General features: G+C 48.7%; 1 protein-coding gene across 2 annotated transcripts in view; it reads right to left on the bottom strand.

Moving 5' to 3' along the window:
* Positions 1-25,814, bottom strand: part of RSU1 (Ras suppressor protein 1) — a 144,180-nt gene that overhangs the window by 83,702 nt on the left and 34,664 nt on the right. For both annotated transcript variants that reach the window (XM_054390078.1, XM_054390079.1), the window contains 4 exons: positions 23,444-23,564; positions 18,403-18,521; positions 16,680-16,762; positions 16,303-16,417 (listed from right to left, as the gene is read on the bottom strand). In XM_054390078.1, the coding sequence (XP_054246053.1) occupies positions 16,303-16,417; positions 16,680-16,762; positions 18,403-18,521; positions 23,444-23,564 (438 nt within the window). The remainder of the gene's footprint in view (positions 1-16,302; positions 16,418-16,679; positions 16,763-18,402; positions 18,522-23,443; positions 23,565-25,814) is intronic.

Genomic DNA, 25,814 nt, shown 5'->3' with positions numbered 1-25,814 from the left:
GCTGACTGCTGTGGATAACCTGCACAGAATGAACAAAAGCCTTCTAAAAGCATCTAAGCATCTAACTCTGTGGGCTTACAAATATCTGACCTTGGATTTTTTTTTTCCCATGTCAGCACTTATCACAGGATCACAGAAACATTCAGGTTGGAAAAGACCCTCAGGATCACCAAGTCCAACCACTGACAATGCTCTACTAGGTTCACTCCTAAACAATATCCCCAAGCACCACATCCAAACCATTCGGTTTGACTGGAGCAGTGGGAGTGAACTTCTGTGTTGAACCACATAAACCCCAAGCTGGTCCTATGCCCAGCTAGTAAGCTGTGCAGACCTGGAAACTGCTGCACAAATCTCCTTAGCTGCCACCTGGAAGCTGCAGTGAATGGTTCTACACAGAACCACACACTTGGAAAGCCAAGGGCAAACCCAAACCATGCATAGTTTTAGTTTGAATGTATTTTATTTTGTGCCATCCATTGAGCACCACTTCAACTCGGAGCTTCCACAGCCATGGGGGGACAAAAGGGAATCTTGTAAGACCCTGGGTGCACCCCATTCTGAGTGACACTGGAGGGGAAAGGCAGCTGCACTTTCCTGGAGCTCCCTCAAGAAATCTACCTTGCATTTCACCTAAGCATTTATTTAATGTTTCTTGCTCTTTCCCCTGGCTGCTGTTAAAATAAAAAGTGCCTTGAGTGAACATCTGTATTTTCCTCAACCACCTGCAAAGGTCAGAGAAGAGCACATAAAAGCAAATGAAATGCTGCCTCTCACAGTCATGTTCGCAGGCAGTGCTAGAGCCAGTGACAATGCTACCTGCTACTGTCATTAAGGGCTATCTCAGACTTCCCAGACTCCTTCTGGCCACCAAACCTGGCCTGCAAGCACTTCTGTGCAGCCCTTTGTGACAGGGTGATCAGAATCACAGAAACAGTCAGGTTGGAAAGGACCCCTGGGATCACCAAGTCCAACCATTGACCCTGCTCTGCAAAGTTCACCACTAAACCATGTCCCCAAGCACCACATCCAAACCACCTTTAAACACATCCAGGGTTGGTGACTCCACCACCTCCCCTGGAAGCCTGTGTCAGTGTCTGACCACTCTTGCTGGGAAAAAAATGTTCCTAATGTCCAGTCTAAATGATGAGGGGCTTCTGACATACAGAGTGTACAGCATTTACCCTATGGATGTGCAGTGAAGGTACTGCAAAGCCTGACGAGGCTGAGAGAGTTGAGGCTGTTCAGCCTGGAGAATTTTCCAGGAAGACCTCAGAGCAGCCTTCCAATATCTGAAGGGGGCTACAAGAAAGTTGGAAAGGGACTTTTACAAGGGTTTGTAGTGACAGGATGAGAGGGAATGGATTGAAGCTTGAGGAGGGCAGATTGAGACTGGAAATTAGGAAGAAATTCTTTCCAGTGAGGGTGGGGAGACACTGGAACAGGTTGCCCAGGGAGGCTGGGGATGTCCCTCCCTGGTGGTGTTCAAGGCCAGGCTGGATGAGGCCTTGAGCAACCTGGGCTGGCGGGAGGTACCCCTGCCCATGGTAGGGGTTGGAACTGGATGAGCTTTAAGGTCCCTTCCAACCCAACCCATTCTGTGAATCTCTGAATCCAGTGTAGATGGGCATTAATTCGATGCAAGCAAAAGAGAACAGAATGAACACAAACCTGACTTGTCCTTTCCACTCCAACACTTTTTGGCAACACATTAAATAGTTCCAAAAATTAAAAGGTGAAATAAAATAATTAAACAACTCTAACATTTGAGAAGTGAGCACTGGCATTCAGCACAAGTGAGCACTGGCATTCAGCACAAGAGACGCCATCCTAGCTGTGAAATGCCAGACCAATGCTCCTTTGCGGCACTCCAAATGCATCCCTGGTGGAGCTCCATCACAGTCAGCAGCAATGGTGTTGGGCTGGGCACTGCTGAGCCCCACAGCTGTGCCCTGCTGGCACCCAGACTCAGCTGCCAGCCCGCAGCGCTGCGCCGACCTCCCCGCCAGCTCCCAGCCCCTCACGCAGCTCTTGAGGCTGCGTTTCAATGTTCTTTCCTCCTACAGCACAAAGGTCTCACCCTGCCACTCTGGTATGTAAGGACAGGAGGAATGAAATTACTTTTATATCTTTATTTGGATATAAATGCTCTTGAATCCTGTTATATTAAACACTAAGTAAGGGTTCAATGAACTACACTAAATTTAAACTTAGGTTATATGTAAAAAGATGTGTGTCCTGGCTTGCTTTAGGTTTGCTTTACACTGCAGGGCTTACACTTTTTATTACTTTCGTGGCATGTGCTTTGTCTCCACAGAGAGCTCTCAGGGCACGAGGGTAGAAGAACTACCATGACTACTACATCATAAAAATGACACCAGGATAACTAATTGTGAATGATGTCTTAAAACCTGGGTTCAACATGAAACTATACAGAGAGTCACAGAAGGTAAGGGTTGGAAGGGACCTCCACACATCATCCAGTCCAACCCCCCTGCCAGAGCAGCATCACTCAGGGCAGGTCTCACAGGAACATGTCCAGGTGGGTTTGAAAAACCTCTAAATGAGACTCCACAACCTCTCTGGGCAGCCTGCTCCAGGGCTCCAGCACCCTCACACCAAAGAAATTTCTTCTCATGTTGAGATGGAATTTCCTGTGACTGAGTTTTCATCCATTGCTCCTCATCCTGTCACTGGGTATCACTGAAAAGAGCCTGGCTTCATCCTCCTGACAGCCACTCCTCAGATGTTTATAGACATTGATCAGATCCCCTCTCAGCCTTCTCCTCTCTAGTCTTTCCTCATTAGACAGATCCTCCACAGTCCCTTCATCATCCTCATAGCCTCCCCTCCGTTGAACTCTCGCCAATAGTTTCCATCCCTCTTGAACTGGGGAGCCCAGAACTGGACACAATATTCTAGATGTGGTCTAACTAGGGCTGAGTAGAGGGGGAGGAGAACCTCCCCAGACCTTCTTAATGCACCCAACTGCACCATTGGCCTTCTTGGCCATCAGGGCACATTGCTGTCCCATGGAGAACTTACCAACAAGCACTCCAAGGTCCTTCTCCACGGAGACATGCTCCAGCAGGTCAGCCCTTAACCTGTATTGGTCCATGGTGTTGTTCCTCCCCAGATGGAGGACTCTACACTTGTCCTCGTTGAACTTCATGAGGTTCCCTTTGCCCAGCTCTCCAGCCTGGCCAGGTCTCACTGGATAGCAGCACAGCATCTGAGTGTCAGCCACTCCTCCCAGTCTGGTATTATCAGCAAACTGGCTGAAGTACACTTTGTGCCTTCATCTGATTTCTATATCACAAAGTGTTATCAAAAGCTAATTTTTATACCAACTTTGCACAGTGAGCTGTGCATCAGCAAGGGAGCTGGGGTTGTTCAGCCTGGAGAAGAGAAGGCTCCAGGGACACCTAATAACATCCTTCCAGTACCTGAAAGGGGCTACAGGAAGGATGGAGAGAGACTGTTCACAAAGACCTGCAGTGACAGGATGAGGTGCAGTGGTTTGAAATTAGAGAAGAAGAGATTTAGATTGTTAGGAACAAGTTCTGCACCATGAGGGTGGTGGAGCACTGGAACAGGTTGCCCAGGGAGGTGGTTGAGGCTCCATCCTTGGAGATATTCAAGGTGAGGCTGGTCAGGGCTCTGGGCAATCTGATCTAATTGAGGATGTCCCTGCTGATTGCAGATGACCTTTAGAGGTCCCTTCCAACCCAAACCATTTTATGATTCTATGAAGTCACAGGATTGCTAAAAATAAGTAAAAATCATCTCTGCTTTGAGGACCTCTGTTACTTTTTAAGGATTAGTAACAGAAGAGGGTAGAGTTAAACATTAGTTACAAGGAAGCAGTAAGACAACAGAGAAGAAAGACATAAATCAGTAAGTGCAACTCAGTCTTGGAACCAGCAGAAATAGTCACAGAAACATTCAGTATGATAAACAAACCTACAGTTCCACAGCATATGTCCAAAATATACATTTGCTTATTGATGAGTTTGATTAAGCACTAAAAGAAAACAACCAGTAAAGCTAAGCCTAGACTGAAGAGCCTCCAGAAGATCAATCCCAGCAACACTCTTACCCCCTGGCCCTACATTCTTGCACTGCACCAGGTCTAACAGTATCACTTGGAGTCACCTGCACTTGAGAACCCTGAAACAGCATTTGTGGTGGTGTCACATAACAGGGGAGAAGGTTCAAGTCTCAAATACCAAGGAGTCAAATTCAGTACATAGAAATTAAGCAGATGTGCTCCAGAGCACCATCAGAGAGCAGCAGGCTGGAAGGCTTCATTCTGACCACAGACAATGATGTCTGCAGCCCCACGTGTGAGCCTCACATGGGGAGCCCCAGGGTAAGAGAAGGCTGAAAGAGCAATCTGAGAGCCAAACACTGAAATCTAAGCTCATCCTCAATTCCAGAGACAGAAAAGAGAGTGCAGATATTGCAACACCACACATTGTTCTAACAACTCCTTAGATGTAAATGAGAGTTTCCAGTAATGAGTTCTACTGGAGGATGTCCCTGCTGACTGCAGGGGTTTTGGACTGGATGACCTTTGGAGGCCCCTTCCAACCCAAACCATCCTGTGATTGTGTGTGTGATTCTGTTCTGAGATCAGCCCCCAACTTGAATACATCCAACAGCTGATCTCTGTGTCAGTTCAGAACTGAGGAGTTTAACAAAGATATTGCAGACAGAAAAACATCAGTCTGAAAAGCACCAGAGATGGACACTGCCACCAGTGTCTTTTTCAAATGGCTCATCACTGTTACAGCTGGAGCTGAGGAGAAAGTTCTTCAGTACAAAAGTGGTGAGACTCTGGAACAGGCTGCCCAGGGAGGCTGTGGATGCCTCCTCCCTGGGGGTGTTGAAGGCCAGGTTGGATGAGGCCTTGAGCAACCTGGGCTAGTTGAAAGGAGTCCCTGCCCATGGTGGGGAGGTTGGAACTGGATGATCTTTAAGACCACTTCCAGCCTGAGCCATTCTGTGATCTATGAGTCTGTGATTTATTTCAGTGCTGAGCTGAGCTGCCTTATTCTCCAACACTGCTGCTTCTCTCCATGATGGCATGTGCTTCGGAGGCAGAGATAGCAGCAGCTCAGCCCTCTCTCACTCTTCCCCTTGACAGGTTCAAGGCTCCAGGTAAGTCTGTGTGATCCCAGAATAGCTACTCCATTTGCTTCAACTCTTAGCAAAAGCAACACAGCTGCAATTCAAAAAAAGTAAAAGCAGACCAACTAAATCTTGAATTCTTTACCCTTGACTCAAAGGTTAAGTGACACAGGGCAGACTGGCATTGCCTCAGCTACCACTGTACCCTCTATCTGAAGAGGGTTTTACTCTCCAGCACTGTCCTCCTCTCATTCTGCCACAAAAGAAAGCTTAAAACAAAGGGAACTTAGTCCAAAGATATTTGTAGAGAATTCCAGCACCACAGCGAAGGTCAGCAGGAACCACTGTGCCAAAGTGTGACAGAGACTCTGGCACCAGGAGACCTCTGCTGAAGATGGAGCCTGGGAAAGGATAACTCCTTCCTTAAACCACATCTCAGGTACTAAGCACAGGCAGAGTACAGGCATAAGCTGGCTGGGCCAAGTGCCATTTCCATGGCCAGGTGAGAGCAGCAGTGGTTCACTCTCTGGGAGCAAGTGCAGAGCCCTGGGAATTTCTACCATCACACCACCCACCAAACCTGGCCTCAGCAGTGCAGCTGGTAGCAGGCTAAGGCAGCATTTCCAGGTGAAAGCCACCAAGCAGGAACTCACCCAGGGCAGCACAGGAGATACTGAGCCAAACAACACCCTCCAAGGCCTTGTCCTTCCCCATGGCAGATCACAGCCTTCCAACAGCCAAACCCCACCACACACAGCCTGAAGCTACCCAGGCAACCAGCCTGGCTGATGCCATCGTGTGGGCAAGCTAAGGGGGATGGCCGAAGAAACAGCATTTTGACAAAAATCCAAGAAATTACTGCAAGATGTTTTCTATATTCTTTCTAAAATTATTTCCAATTATTTCTGACTTGATTAAATTCCTTTCTCCCACATTCCCAACACAGGGCAGGGATCCTTTTCCAGAAGCTCCAGAAGCATTGCTAGGTTCCACCGATTTCTTTATGTGAAAGGGAGGACTGTGGGCTGGAAACCCCAATTCCTTTCCTGCTGTGTAAGAAAGGTATGGCACTTGCCAGGCTCTCAGGGTGCAAACAACAGTCCCAGCTAAGTGTTCCCAGCAAGGAGACCCAGGGAACACACCAGGCAGAGGAGTGGAACAGAGGGAATTAGCACAATGCCAAAGCAGTTCAGCAGCAGAGACACCTTAATGGCACAGGAAGTTTTACAGGCTTAAAGGATCAGCATTCCAGTTTATTCTGAAATGTACTGAATTTACCCCACCTCAGAAACTCCTCTGGCATTCTCAATAGAATGGGAGCTCAGCAGAGCATTCTCTCTTTAAAGGGTCCCTACCAGACCCTAACGTAGATCATTTAAAAACACCAGTTCAGAAGGATTTATGGCATTGCTTTAGTCCCTCACCTCTGAAACATCCATTCAAATACAGGCTGCCAAATACCCAGAAGAGTGAAACCACTCTTAAGTACTTAAAACTTAAGTCTTACACCTAGACCTTAGACTTAAGGTCTATGGATGTTCTCCGCCCCCTCTGCTCTGCCCTGCTGAGACCACACCTACAATACTGTGGCCAGTTCTGGGCTCCTCACTTCAAGAGAGACAGAGACCTGCTGGAGAGAGGCCAAAAGAGGCTGCCAGGATGATGAAGGGACTGGAACACCTCTGCTATGAAGAAAGACTGAGAGCCCTGGGGCTGTTTAGTCTGGAGAAGAGAAGGCTGAGAAGGGACCAGAACAATGCCTATAAACATCTGAGGGCTGGGGGCAAGATGAAGGTGCCAGGCTCTGCTCAGTGGTGCCCAGTGACAGGACAAGGACCAGCAGGTACAAGCTGGAACCCAGGAAGTTCCATCTCAACATGAGGAGAAACTTCTTTGGTGTGAGGGTGCTGGAGCCCTGGAGCAGGCTGCCCAGAGAGGTTGTGGAGTCTCCTTTTATGGAAACTTTCCAAACCCACTTGGATGTGTTCCTCTGTGACCTGCCCTGGGTGATGCTGCTCTGGCACGGGGGCTGGACTGGATGATCTCTGGAGGTCCCTTCCAACCCGTAACAGTCTGTGATTCTACAGTTCTATGAAACAACTGAAATGAACCAAATTACCAACAAGCATAAGACAATGTTAATTAGAGCACTCCTGCCTAGCAGAGCTCACCAGAAGAGCTGGAGTATTTGCTGACAGAAGCAGGGTGAGGCTGGTGATGGCACTCATCACCAGAGCACAGCCAGCATCAGCAAGGCCTTCACACACCCTGTGCTCACCTGAGATGCAGGAGGATTTGCATATTTCCACAACTAATGTGAGATCACCCTGAAGGTTGGGAAGTTTGGCAAGAGTTGCAGCAGAGTAAGGAAAGGGATGCATGGGGTGCAACCCTGAATGGGGGGCACTGAAAACATCACTGTGTGTACAGTGACGTGCAGGGTGGTCATCTCTGCCAGGCACCTGGACTCCCTGGCAGAACTCTGGAGAGTCAGCCTGGGTTCTAAGTACATCAAAAGTGGTGGCGGTTTGGGGGTGCTTTTTTTTTTTAAATTCTTAAACTTAAAATAAGCCTTAAGTGACAAACAGAATTGGAACACTCCCCACTCAGAGATACTTCTCTTACATGAGTAATATGGCCATGACCTATCCTGTTATGCACACTTTTCTATTATTCCTTAACCAATAGCTGATATACCAGTAGTCCTAGAAAACAAATTAGTTTGCTTATCCACTGGCAAATTCATTGAATCATCATTATAGAATGGCTCAGGTTGGAAGGGACCTCAGAGCTCACCTGCTCCAACCCCCTGCCATGGGCAGGGACTCCTCTCAACTGGACTCAAGGCTAATCCAGCCTGGCCTTGAACACCCCCAGGGAGTGTTCAGCCTCAGCCTCCCTGGGCAGCCTATTCCAGAGTCTCACCACCCTCACACCGAAGAACTTCTTCCTCAGCTCCAGTCTAACCCTGCTCTGCCTCAGCTTCAAACCATTCCCCTTGGCCTGTCTCCAAACACCCTCAGCAAAAGTCCTTCTGCAGCCTTCCTGTAGGATCCCTTCAGGTACTGGCAGGCAGCTCTAAGGTCCCCCTGGAACCTTTTCTTCTCCAGGCTGTACACACATAGCTGTCCTCATAGCAGAGGTGCTCCAGGCCCTGCATCATCTTTGTGGCCTCCCCTGGACTCACTCCAGCAGTTCCATGTCCTTCTTACCGTGGGGACACCAGAACCACAAGCCCCTTAGTTCCAAAAGTACAAATATGCCTTAACAATTGTGGGGCATCAATCAGCTGTTCCAGTGCCCAGAGCTGGTGTTCAAACAGCACCAGGATGTGCAGGCTTCCCAATGAGCACCACAGACCTGATGTGCAGGTGTGAGCAGTGTGGTGTTCTGCAGTGATGGTTTATGCTGAAATACAGCATACAGCTGAGCACAGGAGGATGATCTCCTCCCTGGCCCTGCTGCCCACCCTGCTTCTGATCCAAACCAGGATGCCATTGGCTTTCTTGGCCCCTTGGGCACTGCTGGTTCATGGTCAGTGACTGTCATCCATGTAAGGCAAGCTGGGCACTGGCCTCCAGTGTACTCAGGAAAGAGCTATCTCTGTGCAGGAAGTGATTCCTGTGTTTGCAGTCTCTAATTGCCTAAGGACACTGCTATTTCAATTAATATTAACTTGAGCAAATAACTGCAGCAGCTACTTTCTGTAATGTGGTATTTGGGAGTCATTTCAAAAGCTTACATTTTCAAAAGCCTTCCTGTGATGGCAATATTGAAACTTCTGGCAGGATTCCTTGAACTTTCTATTTAAAGCCAGTCCACAGAATATAATTTAGTTGCTCACAACTCAAAGTATGGAAGATTTACTCAGCCATTCTGGCAGGCAGATTTAGGGCACAAAACGTTTCACCCTCCTTCAGCAGGGACATGGCTGCTTGCACCATTGCGGGGGGCTCTCTCTTTTTTAGAGAGAATGTTCCACTTTTCAAATACCACAGCACCACAGAATTCACCAGGTTGGAAAAGACCTTCGAGATCATCGAATCCAACCTGTATGCACCTCCCTTCACAGCTTTGATAATTTCCTCAGGTAAAAGGAGATGCTCTTTGATAAACTAGAACAATATTGACTTAGCAGCCACTGATGCCAACATTCAAGTTTGGAAAAAGAGGGCAGTAATGATCAATGCCCCCTTAGGACTCACTGTTCCTCCCATATTCAGCACCAGGAGCTGGCTGCCTGTCTGTGTGCACACAGAGGTGTTGGTGGCAGGGCAATGAGCACCATCAGTACTAGAACCTGGGGGTTAAAATTGCACAGTCATAGAATGGGTTGGGTTGGAAGGGACCTTAAAGATCATCCAGTCCCAGCCCTCTGCCATGGGCAGGGACACCTCCCACCAGCCCAGAGCCTTGAACAGCTCCAGGCAACCTGTTCCAGTGTCGCACCACCCTCATCTCCAGTCTCAGTCTCCCCTTCTCAAAGTACAATCCATTGCCCCTTGACTTGTCACTATGAGCCCTTGTCAAAAGTCCCTCCCCAGCTTTCTTGTAGCCCCCTTTAGGTACTGGAAGGCTGCTCTAAGGTCTGCCCGGAGCCTTCTCTTCTCCAGGCTGAACAGCCCCTGAATCTGTGATTCTGTAACTCTCTCAGCCTGTCCCATAGCTTTTTTTAACATAAGCCCCTCAAGCCTACAGCTCAGCTGGTGCCATTCTCCGGGTGGCTATCACATGTAGCTACAACTCTGGGAATACTCTGCACCAGATGCTGCCCTTTCACTCCTGGCCCCCTAAGAGAATCTTTCATGTGGCACATATGGGCCCACCCAGATGACCACGCTTAAAACACCATCATTGATCTTACTAATTGCATCTGCCACTTTACAGGGCTCTTCTATCTACTCAGCTTTCCCTTCCCAACCCCATTCCAATTGTTAAATGGTTGGAATACACAAAGTGACAGATTTAGTGCTTCCTTGGCAATTTATATAACTGCCTGCAACTCTGTTGTTGCAGTGAATCATGATTTATTTGTCTCGCAATGCAGCACATAACCTTTTCAATGCTAGGGAAAAAAATATGCCAGCACTTCTTTAAAGTTTATCCCTGGCTGCCCACCACCATTCCTCAGCAGTGGATTTTGCAGACAGATGATCAAAACAAGCTGCAGTGCTGCCCACCTGCTGCCGGCCGCTTCCTGCGCTCCTCGCTCGCAGGCGCTGGGGCTGCACACAGCCACCCCCAGCACCAGAGCCCTCTTCCAGCCCTCTCATTCCCTCCTGGCCAAGAATATTTTATCTTGAATTAGCAAAGAGTATTTTCTGCTGAACGCAGAGGAGGACAGTGCTGATCTCCCCCAGGCATCTCACTGCTGCGTGCCACGCTCCATCTCATCAGGGGAAATCAAGAGCAGGCTGCAGGCTTTATTTATTGCTGTCTCTCTCTATTCCAAAACTGGGATCCCAGTGCCTGCTTGTGGCCTTTCCTCATGGCATGCTCTCTAGGCCTTCTTCTGCACTTACCTCCATTGCCCTTAAAACCCAGTTTAAGTTATTCCTCTCTTTGCAGCTGAAGGAACTGGAACTGATTAGTGTGAGGAAGAGGGAGGCTGAGCCTGAAAGGACCATGGAGAGGGGTTGGTGCTGGTCTCTCCTCCCAGGTAATTACTGATAGAACAAGAGGGAATGGCCTGAAGCTGCGGCAGGGCAGGTTCTGGCTGGACATTAGGACAAAATGTTTCCCAGGAAGAGTGGTCAGGCATTAGCACAGGCTGCTGAGAGAGGTGGAGTCACCATCCCTGGAGGTGTTTAGAGGTCATTTAGATGTGGCACTTAGTGATATGGTTTAGTGGTGAACTTGGCAGAGTATGGGTCCTGGTGAGACCTGACAAACTCAAGGGTCTTTTCCAACCCCAATGAATCTATGACTCTCCTCACCCAAATATCACCAGATATCTGCTGGGAACTTTACACAGCAGAGAGGAGGCAGTCTAGAAGATTCTTTCAGTGTATGGAGGATAGCTTCTTATCATAGCTGCTGTGTGAGCCTACCAAGGGTAAGGCTTTGCTCCACCTGCTGTTTACAACTAGAGAAGGGCTGGTGGGAGATGTGGTGGTGGGAGGCTGCCTGAGATCCAGTGACCATGAGATAACAGAGTTTTCAATATATGGTGAAACCAGGAGGGGCAGCACCAAAACCTCCACCCTGCATCTCCAATGGGCAGACTTCAGCTTATTGAAGGAACTAACTCAGAAAGTTCCTTGGGAATAGCCCTTAAAAGCCAAGGGGTCCAGGAGGGCTGTACCTACTTCAGGAAAGAACTCTTGAAGGGGCAGGCACAGGCTGTGCCCTTGTGCTAAAGAGGAGCTGACAAGGGAGACAGCCTGGATGGACAAGGAGCTTCTGAAGGAATTAAGGGGAAAAAAGAGGGGGTATCACCTTTGGAAAAAAGGGGAGGTATGCCAGGAAGAGTTTAAGGACATTGCTAGGTAGGAAAAAAAATAGAGGGGCAAAAGCCCCTTTAGAACTTAGACTGGCCACTGCTGTGAACATGCAGTTGAACACGAGCCAGCAGTGTGCCCAGGTGGCCAAGAAGGCCAATGGCATCCTGGCCTGCATCAGGAATTGTGTGGCCAGCAGGAGCAGGGAAGTCATCCTGCCCTGTGCTCAGCAATCGTTAGGCCACACCTTGAGTGCTGTGTCCAGTTCTGGGCTCCTCAGTTCAAGAAAGATGTTGAGATGCTGGAATGTGTCCAGAGAAGGGCACCAAGGCTGGGGAGGGGTCTGGGGCACAGCCCTGTGAGGAGAGGCTGAGGGAGCTGGGGGTGTTTAGCCTGGAGAAGAGGAGGCTCAGGGGAGACCTCATTGCTGTCTACAACTACCTGAAGGGAGGTTGTAGCCAGGTGGGGGTTGGTCTCTTCTCCCAGGCAAGTAGTGACAGAACAAGAGGACACAGTCTCAAGCTGCACCAGGGGAGCTTTGGGCTGGATGTGAGCAAGAAATTCTTCCCAGGAAGAGAGATTGGCCATTGGGATGTGCTGCCCAGGGAGGTGGTGGAGTCACCATCCCTGGAAGTATTTAAAAACAGACTGGGTGAGGCACTCTGCCATGGGTTAGTTGATTAGAAGGTGTTGGGTGATAGGTTGGACTTGATGATATTGAAGGTCTTTTCCAACAATGCTGTGAAATACACTGTTTTGTTCTAGTGTTGGTATTGTGCCCAGCTCCCTGTTAAATGAGGATCTAATGACTTAAGGGCAGGGAGAAATTCACTGAAGTTCAACAAGGGCAAAGAAAGAGTCTTACACCTGGGAAAGAAAAACCTCATGGGGCAGGACAGGTTGGGGTCTGACCTGCTGGAGAGCAGTGAAGGGGAAAAAGACCTGGGGGTCCTGGTGGGTGAAAGGTTGACTATGAGCCAGCAATGTGCTCTGATGGCCAAGAAGGCCAAGGGCATCCTGGGGTGCATTAGAAGGGCTGTGGGGAGTAGGTCAGAGAGGGTCTCCTGCCCCTCTACTCTGACCTGCTGAGGCCACATCTGGAATATTGTGTCCAGTTCTGGGCCCCTCAGCTCAAGAAGGACCTCAGGGAACTGCTTGAGAGAGTCCAGCACAGAGCCACAAAGATGCTGCAGGCAGTAGAACATCTTCCTCACAAGGAGAGCCTGAGGGAGCTGAGGGCTCTGGAGCTTGGAGAGGAGGAGCCTGAGGGTGAGCTCATTGTGGCTGATAAAGATGTGCAGGGGGAGTGCCCAGAGGCTGGAGCCAGGCTCTGCTGGGTGATGCCCAATGCCAGCACAAGGGGCATTGGTGGAAGCAGAGGCATAGGAAGTTCCATGGAAACAGGAGGAGGAATTTTTTCCCTGTGAGGGTGAGAGAGCCCTGGAAGAGGCTGCCCAGGGGGGTTGTGGAGTCTCCTCTCTGGAGATATTCAAAATCCACCTGGATGTGTTCCTGTGTGAGCTGCCCTGGGTGATACTGCTCTGGCAGAAGGGTTGGACTGGATGATCTCTAGAGGTCCCTTCCAGTCCCTAACATTCTGTGAATCTGTGACATAATGCTGTCCATCAGTGCCCAAACTGAGACAGTCTTCAGCGCCTTTAATTATGACAGCAGTAATGAGAGAGGAAAGGATGTTTACTTGAAATGGAACAGCAGTACCTCCAATTAATGCAAATAGCCATGCTCCTTGAAAGCTATGTATCCAGCATGCACAGCACCAAGGATCTGGATAGTGCTGGTCACACTCTAGTTCACTTCAAAAAATGTAGGAGGGAGCGTCAGGAAGCTTGTAAAACAGTTTTCCCCTCAGATGGCAGCTATGGAATAAGCAGACCTTTCCTTAGGGTGGAACACTCACACACCACCTTTCACTGGCAGGCTTAGAAAGTGTCTGCAAAGCCTCGTTTCTCTAAATTGCCCTGGTTTGCAGGAGGCAAAGCAGTGGCTTCTTCTAACAATTCAGCAGATTCACACTTGACTGTGGGCTGCTACTCACTCATCTCAGATGAGCCCTCCAAAGCCCAGCCTGGTGCTCCACTTACTAGAACCCATTCCCTGTATCTTACATGTTTGATCAACAAGCAAGAGCACTGCAGTGCACACTGAATGTGCTTGCATGTGCACAAGGGACAGCTCCAGACTTGCAGTGCACTGCTCTCTACAAACACACCCCACATCTGGGCTGGGCTCCGCAGCTGAGAGTGCTAGGGCTACACTGGGCATGGGCTGCAGTACAGAGTGTCAACTGGTCATAACTGATCATAACAGGAAACACTGGAAAATTAAAGCATGAAAAGGGGGTGCTGGTGGGGGAGAAGCTAGACAGGAGCAGGCAGTGTGAGCTGGCAGCACAGAAGGCCAAGGGCAGCCTGGGCTGCATCCAAAGCAGCATGGCCAGAGATGGAGAGAGAGGATCCTGCCCCTCTGCTCTGCTCTGGGGAGACCTCACCTGCAGTGCTGTGTCCAGCTCTGGAGCCCTCAACACAGGAAAGACATGGACCTGATGGAGAGGGTCCAGAGGAGGCCATGAAAATGCTCAGGGGGTTGGAGCAGCTCTGCTATGAGAACAGGCTGAGGGAGCTGGGGGTGTGCAGCCTGGAGAAGAGAAGGCTCCAGGGAGACCTAACAGCAACCTGCCAGTACCTGAAGGGGCTACAAGAAGGCTGCAGAGGGACTGTTTGCAAAGGCGTGCAGGGACAGGACCAGGGGCAATGGCTTCAAACTAGAGCAGAGCAGATTGAGATTGGATGTGAGGAACAAGTTCTGCACCAGGAGGGCGATGCCCAGGGAGGTGGTTGAGGCCCCATCCCTGGAGATATGGAAGGTGAGGCTGGAGAGGGCTCTGGGCAACCTGATCTAGTGGAGGATGTCCCTGCTGAGTGCAGGGGGGTTGGACTGGATGAGCTTTGGAGATCTCTTCCAACCCAGACCATTCTGTGATTCTATGATTCTATAAATGTATAAGAATAGCAACAGAATGGAGGTGACAGGGACTTAAACTGTGTTAAGGCACTCATTCTGATCAGGTGGGGCAAAAGCACAAGTGCTTCTTCTACCAGACTGTGATCTTCTAGAATGCAGACAAATGTTAACTAAAAGGAGAAATGCTTCCTTTGGCCAGTGCCAAACAGAAGTCAGTGCAAAATAAATATCAAGAATTGTGTTTTAAATGTTTCCATTTGGTCTGGACAGTGATGGCAAAACCCTCTATAGTGAATCTGCTGTTGTGCTTTCAGGCAGCAGTATGTTTAGAACATTTAATTAGCCACAGAAGGTGGTTAGATTCAGTGCAGCATTTATCTTCCACTTTCTGGAGAGAAGCAAAGCTGTAATTTAGGAAGCTACATAAAAGTACATTTACAGTTACTACAGGCTTCTGAAATGTTATTGTTGTCCAAAGAGATTTATGAATGAATATGGCTTTGACGAAAGCTAAAGAAAGAGTACCTGTGTCAAGGAGCAAGCATCTGAAATCAAGGAAATAAGAGCAGCCTTCATCTACTGGTAATGAGAAAACAACAACAAACACACAATTACTCAGCATCAAATAGTGCCCTGAATTGATAAAGGCAAAGAAACCAGGGTGGGTAAACAAATCAGAGTCCAAACAAGCATCTTCCCTTATCCCACAATGAAGAAGCAGACAGAAAAGTAAAGCAAAAAGCATGAGCTGCAGGATGTCACACTTCTGCACACAGCTGCCACATGCTTCCATAGGCTGACAACAAATAATTTAACTTCATCTTGCTGACCTCAGTCACTCCTCTTCTGAGGTTCAGCAACTATTAGTTGGAAGGTGCCAGCAGAAACAAAGAAGCTCCTCTGTGTCACTAGTCCAAGCAGGAAGGAACAAACCCTGTGCTCCAACAGGTGTTCCAACAACAGGCTGATGCAACCACATCATTCCCCATGCAGGTATTTTATGACAACCTTAGAAGAAAGATCTGATATGCAGTTCTGGCTCAGGGCAAGGAGGCACAGCTCCTGCTGCAGTCAGTGCCCCTCACACACAATGGCATCACTGTGATAGGACTTCAGCAAAATCAATACTGCAGTTCCAAAGAAAAACTCCACCTTAAAGGTCGGAAAAAACCCCACTTGGAACAATATTTGAATGGCCAACATAACAAATTCCAAGTACAGCAACCAGCTGCACTGCTTTAAGCAAAGGAGCTGTCAGGTCACTAAGACATACAGGCTACTGAAACAGGGAACCACAACACTGCTGTCATTGAACTCCTGTTACTCTCTGGCTGATCCAATCTGTGCTGTATAGGAACAGCCACACAAAAGCCACTTACACTGCTCTCATCTTTGTTTACTCTAACTTTGGCTGATCCAAACAGTGTTCTCAACACCAAGCCAGGCACAAGACCAGTTTGGCAGACCCCATACTCATGATATGCTGTATAAAGCAGGATGCTACATACAGAGTGGCACTCAGGTGCACTAATACTCAAGGAAAACACAATAGGTGAAAAAAATCAACCAGACACCACCTCCTGGGCCCTTCTGAGTGAAAAAAGGGAGTGTTTCTCAGGGGAAATTCAAGGTAGTGGCAATGACAAGTTAAGCATAAGCATTTCCTAGAGTTTAGGAGGTGGTTCAGTCCCAGAGGAAGCACAGTGCATCAATATTCAAAGAAAGAAATGACTGTCCAGAGCCTTACCCAGTTCTGGGGGCAGCACAGTGAGACGATTCCCCTGGATATGAAGCTCCTTAAGCTGAGTGAGCTCACCGATCTCTTTAGGCAGTGACACCAGGTCATTGTCTCTGAGACTCAGCTAAGGGAATACAAAGTAGTCAGAACAATTTTTGCTGGCCATAAAGCAACCTAACCCAGAACTCTGCAACCCCTGCCCCCAGCTTTCTCCTCAATTCTTCCAATTTATTTACAGGCATAGGCTGGTCAGCAAGGGCCAGTTCCAGGTGCAGTGGTCTATCCCTGCAAACACAGCCTGCTAAACTCCCCAGGTTGACTGGATTCCACTCCCAGCAGCGCTGCAGAGCGTATTGATTTCCCCAGAATGTAGATAAATGACTTACTATCTGCAGCTTCGTGAGCTTCCCCATGTCTGGTGGCAGGAATTCAAAATCGTTGTCACTTAGATAGAGTGCACGCAGGGTGGCTGCAAATTAAACAGCAGCATGTAAACAGGGGGGCACACAACCCCACCATTTGAGACCTAATCAATGACAGGGAGTCAGCTCTGATTAATAATCCCAGCTGTGTGAGAAGCCTTTGACATGCCCAGGGCTCACAATAATAACAAGCAGGCCAAGCTTAGATTTAGTGATGGATTGTACTGGTGGGGAGGGCAGGAAAACATCTATAGTCAAAAGGACTGCCACAATAACAGCCTCCAAAGCAGCAGTCTCTGAGCCTCTCAGAATACAGTCATTGCTCTTCATTATCCCCAATTCTTATTTATTAAATCAATTTGCATCCTAAGCAAGGATTAAAAACCATTTTTTGGACATCTCTGTTAAGCTCTACAGGAAGCACAGCCCAACTCTGGGAAGAGACCTTAAAAGAGAGCAGTGCAGAAGAATCAGATTGTGCAGTTTGTCATTTCCATGATTAGCCTCTCTGAATTTCACAGCAAACAGATGACCCAGCAGAGCCATGGAGCTTGCTGCTACTGAAGGAACACTCATGGCAACTCAGAAACACCGACATGGAGACCCACAAAGCACTGCTGGCTGCACTTCTCCCTGCCAGGCTGCAGTCACCAAACATTTCCGGGAGCAATGCTCCTTCCTTGTCCCTCACCTGTCACCTTCACTGCTCACTGAAGCCCCTTCAGCACACTGTCAAGCCCAGAGAGGCGTCAGAATCACTGAAATCCACAACATGCCAGAATTCAAATTGCTTAGGCAACCACAATGCAGCCCTTTTGCATGTATGCGCTGCAATATTGTGGCCTTCCAGTATCTGAAGAGGGCTACAAGAAAGCTGGGGAGGGACTTTTTAGGGTATCAGGTAGGGATAGGACTGGGGGGAATGGAGCAAAACTAGAAGTGGGGAGATTCAGATTGGATGTTAGGAAGAAGTTCCCCATGAGGGTGGTGAGACACTGGCACAGGTTGCCCAGGGAGGTGGTGGAAGCCTCATCCCTGGAGGTTTTTGCAGCCAGGCTGGATGTGGCTGTGAGCAACCTGCTGTAGTGTGAGGTGTCCCTGCCCCTGGCAGGGGGATTGGACCTGGATGAGCTTGAGGTCCCTTCCAACCTTGACAGTTCTCTGATTCTATGAATACCTTTATTTTAACTCCCTGAAGGGGTATTTTTAATGTGTGCAAAGGTCAGCTCAGCTACACCACATCTGTGCCAAGCTTTGGGATCCTAGGCTGAACACATTGGACACTGCAACACCTGCATGCTGGTTAGACTGTTGTAGCAATCACCCCTCAGGAGCACAGCTGTTTGTAGAGTTAACACACCACAGCTGCCTTGCAAAACAGTTCCTTCTCCCCAGGCTTGGGAGCTGTCAGGAAGTTTTTTTAACTGAGTATAGGACCCAAGGAAATATTATTCAGAAGAAAATTAATATCCCATTACTAACCCAGTCTTCTCACATCCAGTGGTGGCAGGTGGCTATGTATCAGGGATAAATATTGCTGAGCTAGCTACAGAAATTCAAAAGATGCTCCAAGAAAAAAACAAAAATACCAGAAAAACTCTGTTGGTCTTTATCAAACCAATTTCAACAGCAGAAAGCAAAGCAGTGCATCAGGAGGATCTGTAGAGCTTTTAGAAAAGTTTCTTACTCAGATAGAAGAAGTTTCCTGGTAGAGAATTTTCACTTAAGTTGTTATAAGTCAAGTCAAGAACCTCCAGAGCTGGTAAGGAGCCAAATCCCCTTGGCAAGGTGTTCAACCTGTTCATGCTGTAGGTAAAGATCAAAACACAGATTATGACTTCAGCATTCAATTCATCCAGTAGGAACAAGACAGGAAACAAGCGTTTCAGTCCTAACCCATAAGGTCTACATCAGGCTCTCCTTTTGTTCTGCAGAGGGGCTGATGCTACCAGGCACTGAGCAGAGCTTCCTTACCTCCCTCCCATTCATCAAAGCTCACACCCCCATGAGGGATCCCATCTGTTACAGCCATCAACAGCCACCCCTGGAACATGGAGCATGATGAAGAGAGATGCCACACTGCTATGCCCAGCTTAAATGCTGTGCCACAGAGAAAGCTGGTCCTTGGCAGGTGCCCTGTCTCCTGCCTAAACCACAGATTATCCTTTGTGCATCACCTTCATCACCTGCTGCTCCACCTGGCTCTGCACCATGCTACCCAGTACAGAACACCTCAGCTGCACTGCATTTGTGGTCATTGATCACAGCTGCTAACACCCCTTCTTAAGAGCAGCAAATCTGTGTCACTAGAAAACTATTGATGCACATAGAGCATGAAGTAAATAAAATGTCACTCCTCTAACTGATGAGGCTTAGGCTAACTGGAGCTCATTCAGCCAGGCTCAGGGGGCTCAGGAGAGCAGCTCGCACCAGCAACAGCCAAAGGAACATGGGGAAAGCTAACTGAAGGAAAAGGCTTCCCTGATAAGCTGGGGCAGACAAGCTACAGAAAGCTAACGCCTCTGATTTCCAAGGGCTTGAACAAGGTGACCCAGACAATCACAGGGTTGTTCCATGCTAAAGAAATGTAAGGAGATGGAGACTCTACTGATAGAAGCTTGCTGTTTGTGTAGGAGCTGGAGTTCTGCCTCTTTATCACATGAAAACTGCCAGCTCCTTCTTCATGCTGCCCTGCTGCACGTGCACCAAGCATCCATAGCTTGTCTGTATGGAGCTTGCCTCAGTTGTCACCTGGGTTCTGAAGTGGAACAGGGAAGAGAGGCATCTTCAGGGAGAGCTGACACAGCTCTGCAGAACTGGATGTACTCCTCTGTGATGGCTGGAAACAGTCATGGCCTTTCTCATGTTACCTCTACAGATATGCTGAATTTGACTCTCCTTCTGATGCAGAACTGGAGTCAAGAGGAGATGCAGTGTGGGTGTGTGAAACCTGATGTAGCACTTGACTTGAATTCAAGTCGTAGTATTGACAATGTTGGGGACCTAAAAATGACACAGACTTTGGCTGTGACCTCTAGGGCCTCCCTTCCCCCATGCAGTCAGTCACACTCTGCTATCCTGTGTGACAAACACCATGAAATCCACCTGCAGGACAGCTCACAAGCCCATCTGCCCACAATGCTTGGACACAGGAGCAGCTGTACCTCCAGCTCTCCCTCAGGGCTCAGTACTGGCACCAGCACCATTCAGTCTATTCATCAATGACCTGGATGAGGGCACAGAGGGCACTGGCAGCCAGTTTGCTGATGATACCAAACTGGGTGGAGTGGCTGACACAGGAGGGTTGTGCTGCCATTCATCCAGACCTGGTCAGGCAGTTGGGCAGGGAGAAATTTAATGAAATTCAACAAGTTCCATGGAAACAGGAGGAATTTTTTTTTCCCTGTGAGGTTGAGGGAAGACTGGAGCAGGCTGCCCAGGGGTGTTGTGGAGTCTCCTTCTCTGGAGATATTCAAAACCTGCCTGGATGTGTTCCTGTGTGACCTGCCCTGGGTGGTGCTGCTCTGGCAGGGGGTTGGACTGGATGATCTCTGGAGGTCCCTTCAAGCCCCTAACACTCTGTGGTTCTGTGACTAACCATCATGACTACATATGCATGTGAGCCAAGGCAAGGGAAGCACCTCTCAGACACTAACCCCACCTTTCCTCTCCCACTTTTGCATAAGCCAGCCCCATCAGAACAAGAAACTGTAGAGATGAGAGCTCTGTAAGTGAAGTCTAGATGAACTCCTCCTCCCCATTCCCTCTGAGCAGCCCAGCCAGGGGCATGCACACAGCATTACTGCTGCAGGAGCAGCTCTTCAAATAAAGGCAATCTCCACTGTGTCACTGGTTTAGAACTTCTTTATGTCAAGCGAGACTAAAGAGAGCAGCTCCTTTTTCATTAGTAAAGAGTGAGAGTGGCCCTGACAACCTTCTCTTGAGTAAGTAAGGAACAGGGAGAGAAAGAACCTTCTCCCTCTTGCAGCAGGCAGCATGGCACAGAAAAAGATACCCCTGAAAGCTCCTGCCCAGCGCTGCTCAGCCCTGCAGAGGTTCAAACATGAATCCTGTGCCACACCTGCCTTTTCAAACCCTGCAGTGCAGCAAAACACCTTCCCTCTCCCCATCCCACACCTTCAGTCTTCTACACCAAAACCTTCTCTGCTCTTCCTCAAGCATCCCCTCTCCCCCAGAGGGCTGTTTTGATGCCCTATGTGTACTGCACATGACAAGAGGGTTTCTGGGCTGCCACTTGGCAAGCTAGGGCAGAACAGTTTCCTCTTCACTGACTCCAAGGCCCTGTGAAGCAGAACTCATTGCTCAAGAGCTAGAGCTGGGCTGTGAATTCAGTGGCTGGAAGATTGTTGGTAAAGAGGGGATTAAGAAAGAAGAGATCTGGGAGCCTATGTGCCACATGAAGGTGGGTGCTGCCATTCCAGACCTGAATGCCTGCAGGTCTTGATCCCAGGTGGACTTTTGCATTACATTTCCTCCATTGAGGAAGAGCAGTATTGGAACCAGAGGAACACTTGTGTCCATTGAAAGATCCCAACACCTTCCTCCCTCCATACACTGCCACACTTCTATGTACCTTTGCAAAAATACAGATTTAGGCACCAGAATAAAAAGAATTCTGATCTTAAGTTAATATTTTCTCTGCAAAGCAGTTCCAGGTTCAAACAGATACTAAGGGCATGCTAGAGAGCTGAAGGAATCAAAGACCAGAGAGGACAGAACACAAGAGGCAATTCAATCATTGACACTTTACAGAAGTAACTAAAGCAGGACACACAGCAACTGGACTAAACCTTTTTGTACCTAGAACAGTAAAAACGTCCTCAGGTTAAGGTCTTCAGAAGTTTGAATTACAAACTACAAACATTCATTCTGTGAGAAAGAGCACCAGGACAGGCTAGAGGCTGCCCTGCTGGAAAGCAGCTCCATGGAGAAAGGCCTTGGAGTGCTGGTGGGCAGCAAGTTCTGCAGGGGACAGCAATGTGCCCTTGTGGCCAAGAGAGTCAATGGCAGCCTGGGGTGCAGCAAGAGAAGTGTGGCCAGCAGGGCTGGGGAGGTTCTGCTCCCCCTCTGCTCTGCCCTGCTGAGACCACAGCTGCAATCCTGTGTCCAGTTCTGGGCTCCCCAGTTCAGGAGAGACAGAGACCTGCTGGAGAGAGTCCAACAGAGAAACAGGAGGATGCTGAGGGGACTTGAGCATCTCCCCTGTGAAGAGAGACTGAGAGTCCTGGGGCTGTTTAGTCTGGAGAAGAGAAGGCTGAGAGGGATCTGATCAATGTCTATCAATAGCTGAGGGGTGGGGGTCAAGTGGAGGGGGCCAGGCTCCTTTGGGTGGTGCACAGTGATAAGACAAGGAGCAGTGGATACAAAATGGAACACAGAAAATTTCACCTCAACAGGAGGAGAAACTTCTTTGGTGTGAGAGTGCTGGAGGCCTGGAGCAGGCTGCCCAGAGAGGCTGTGGAGTCTCCTTCTCTAGAGACTTTCCAACCCCACATGGATGTGTTCCTGTGTGACCTGCACTGCGTGATGCTGCTTTTGGCTGGGGGGTTGGACTGGATGATCTCTGGAGGTCCCTTCCAACCTCAAATGTTCTGTGATTCTGTGAGAAGCCTGCAGAACTGAAGCTTGCCCCTGCCAGGGCTTTCCTGAGCAGTTACACTTTCAAATGCCCACGTAGCTTTAAGAAGTTCAGTACTTCACACCTGTTCCCATCATCTATCATTCAAGAAAGCCTTCTACAACTGTTTGCTATAAACCACCTCCACCGGAACACAGCACCTGAACAGGTCACAGGAATACCTCTGGCTCAGATTCAGTCAGCAGTAGCTCTGTGATTTAAATGCCCACCCCTCTGAAAGATCTGCTGCTTCTATAACAGGTTTCATAGAAACTGAGGTTTCTTTAATCCTAAATTTGGGCCCTTGGTATTCCAGTCCTGCACTAACATGGAAAAATTAGCATTTGGGTTTGGTTTTCCAGGTTTGTTTTTGGGGGGAGGGGAGGGAGTTTACTCAGTTATTTACAAAGCAGAACAGAAAATAGAGCCTGGCTCTTACACAGCAACCAGTTGCTAGGGAAGAGAAATTCACTAACTGTTAAGTCCAGGATTAGATGAATGTGAGCTGCTGCTGCCATTAAATGATTATTAGCACACCCAGAGTCAGTGCTTCATCACCTACATATCCAATTATCCTGGACACTAGCTAAACACTCTGTGGTAACTGCCAAGCTATCACAGAATCATAGAAATGTTAGGGTGGGAAGGGACCTCAAGGTTCATCCAGTTACAACCCCCCTGCCAGGGGCAGGGACACCTCACACTACATCAGGTTGCTCACAGCCACATCCAGCCTGGCTGCAAAAACCTCCAGGGATGAGGCTTCCACCACCTCCCTGGGCAACCTGTGCCAGCGTCTCACCACCCTCATGGGGAACAACTTCTTCCTAACATCCAATCTGAATCTCACCACTTCTAGTTTTGCTCCATCCCCCCCAGTCCCATCACTCCCTGACACCCTCAAAAGTCCCTCCCCAGCTTTCTTGTAGCCCCCTTCAGATACTAGAAGGTCACAAGAAGGTCTCCTTGGAACCCTCTTCACAAACACTTTCAGAAGGAAAATTCAACAGCAGCAGCAGACGATCCAGGATGAGTTACATCACCTGACAGAGTCTCCTGGCCCAGGAGCCCTTTGCACTCAGATACTCACCCGAGGTTGAGGTGTTTGAGCTTCTGCAGGCTGCTGATCTGTGTGGGCAGCTCCTCAATCTGGTTGTTGAAGAAGTTGAGCACCTCTATGTTCCTCAGGTCTGCGATGTTTGCTGGCACAGCTGTGGGGAAGTTGGCACAGTGAGAGACTACAACTAGAGCAAGGCACAGACTAGAGATGCTCTACCAGCACCTGTCTTCTGCTCTCTTTGTGCAGCAGCTCATGGGAGAAGCAGCACCCAAGAGCTGCTGCAGGAGGAGCAAGGGCTGCAGCAAAACAGCCTCCTCTCTGTGCCCTGTTGTCAGCTCACTTTGTACTCTTCAGAAAACTACTACCAGCACTGTAAGATATTTTGACTAACATAAAGACTGCTGCAGAAAGAGGACAACTATTGTTCTCATGACTACCAAAGAGAAGCAGGCTGTCCTCTGAGTTCATGGAGCACACACACAGGTCTCAAAAGAGCAGAGCCTAGCAGAACTGGATGATTGCATTCACTGAGTTGAAAAAATGAATGCTCTAAGTAGGTACCCCAAGACAACAGATCTTATTAATAGAAATTCATTTTCAGTGACGGCCTATTCTGCTTACTGCTTAAATAATCAAAGTATCCAAGTTCTTGTCCATTTAAGATACACCAAAAGTTACAAAGAACTAAGTCCAGCCAAGCCCATTTCCAGTTGCCTGCCACAAGTGAGTAAGTGAGCAACACACCCCCAGATCACCAACACATCAGTACCTGGTTATGGTCTGACTGCATGAAAAAGAAAGCAAAAGCCCAGTCTGAACATGCCAGTTCAGCTGAGCCTGACAAGCTCTTCAGATCTGCATCTATTGCCCCCACAGCTCTGTGAGATTTATGAAGGAGGAGGCTGCCAGGTCAGCTGCACTGCACACTGCACCTGTGTGCAATATTCACCAGGCTCCAGTCTCTAACCTGGCTGCAGCAGGAGCCCAGGGAGTGCACATACAGACAAGGAGAAGCTTTTATGAGGCTGTGATTTTCTTTTATCTGTTGGCATGAGGCAACCTCAGTCTTCAAAGGGAGTCAGTGGTGCTCAGAAAGCAGAACACTGCAGTACCTCACAGCCAGTTGATGACAAGCCTGGGTCCATGGTGAACAACAACAGCATCCCTCAAAAACACTCTAATTGCACTACGTAAATACTGCTGCTGAGGGTCATGTTCACTACAGGAGATTTTCAGCAGGCTTTTTTTATGCAGTCATTAAGGCAAACCTGAACACTCCCAAGCCCTTCCTGTGGCATTTCCCTAGCAGCCCATGGGTGGCTGGCACTACTGGTAAGACAAGGGGAAGATGCTGCTGCTGCTCTTTGCAACTGGTCTCTAAGAGAAGTAACAGAGGATTTTAAGTAACATAATGCAGCTGCTTCCAGCCTCGATATTGCACCAGGACAGTGATGACAAGTATTAAAGTGCTTTCCTCTCAGAAATCAGACTTTGTAATTTGACTTTGATGAGGTGTGATGGACTGGCAAACAACGTTCCTGCTCTCCTCAGAGACTGTTTGTTCACAGAATCACAAAATGCTTTGGGTTGGAAGGAATGTTAAAGCTCATCCAGTTCCAACCCCCTGCCATGGGCAGGGACACCTCCCATCAGCCCAGGTTGCTCAAGGCCTCGTCCAGCCTGGCCTTCAACATCTCCAGGGAGGGGGCATCCACAACCTCCCTGGGCAACCTGTTCCATCGTCTCTCTACCCTCACTCTAAAGAATTTCTTCCTCATCTCCAGTCTAAATCTTGCCGTCTCAAGCTTCAACCCATTGTTCCCTCATGCTATCTGTACAAGCCTTCATCAAAAGTCCCTCCCCAGCCCTCCTGGAACCCCTTCAGGTACTGGAAGGCTGCTCTAAGGTCTCCCTGGAGCCTTCTCTTCTCCAGGTTGAACAGCCCCAACTCTCCCAGCCTGTGCCCATAGGGGAGGTTCTCCAGCCTCTGATCATCTTATGCCAGACTAGGAATCAGAAGAGCTAGCAAACACAGTTCAAAGTCTGAACAATGCTGAGACCAAAGGCAGTTGCCCTGAGGTTACACTGTTGATGGAATGAATGGGAGCTTGGTCTGAAGGCTTTGGCCCTTACCCTTCTAGCAAAACCAACACACCTAAACCTGGCAGGTGATGTTAAACATGAGGCAGAGCCCAGCTTTGGGGATGCTGAAACTGCAGCCCAGTGCCAGCTTGGCTGCCTACCAGCCAGTTCTCTATTTCAGTTAATCATGCTGGAAACCATCACAGGATGGTCAAGCAATTAAGAAGCTATTATCCAAGACACTGCAAGTTCTCAAGGCCAACTGAAAAAGTACATTTTGCATCTAGGACAACACTATCAGTGTAAAGGCAGGAAGCCC

Source organism: Indicator indicator, chromosome 20 (assembly GCF_027791375.1).
Source record: "Indicator indicator isolate 239-I01 chromosome 20, UM_Iind_1.1, whole genome shotgun sequence".
Taxonomy (NCBI): Eukaryota; Metazoa; Chordata; class Aves; order Piciformes; family Indicatoridae; genus Indicator; species Indicator indicator.
The sequence above is the reverse complement of the archived record's forward strand: the minus strand, read 5'-3'. Positions and strand labels throughout refer to the sequence as shown.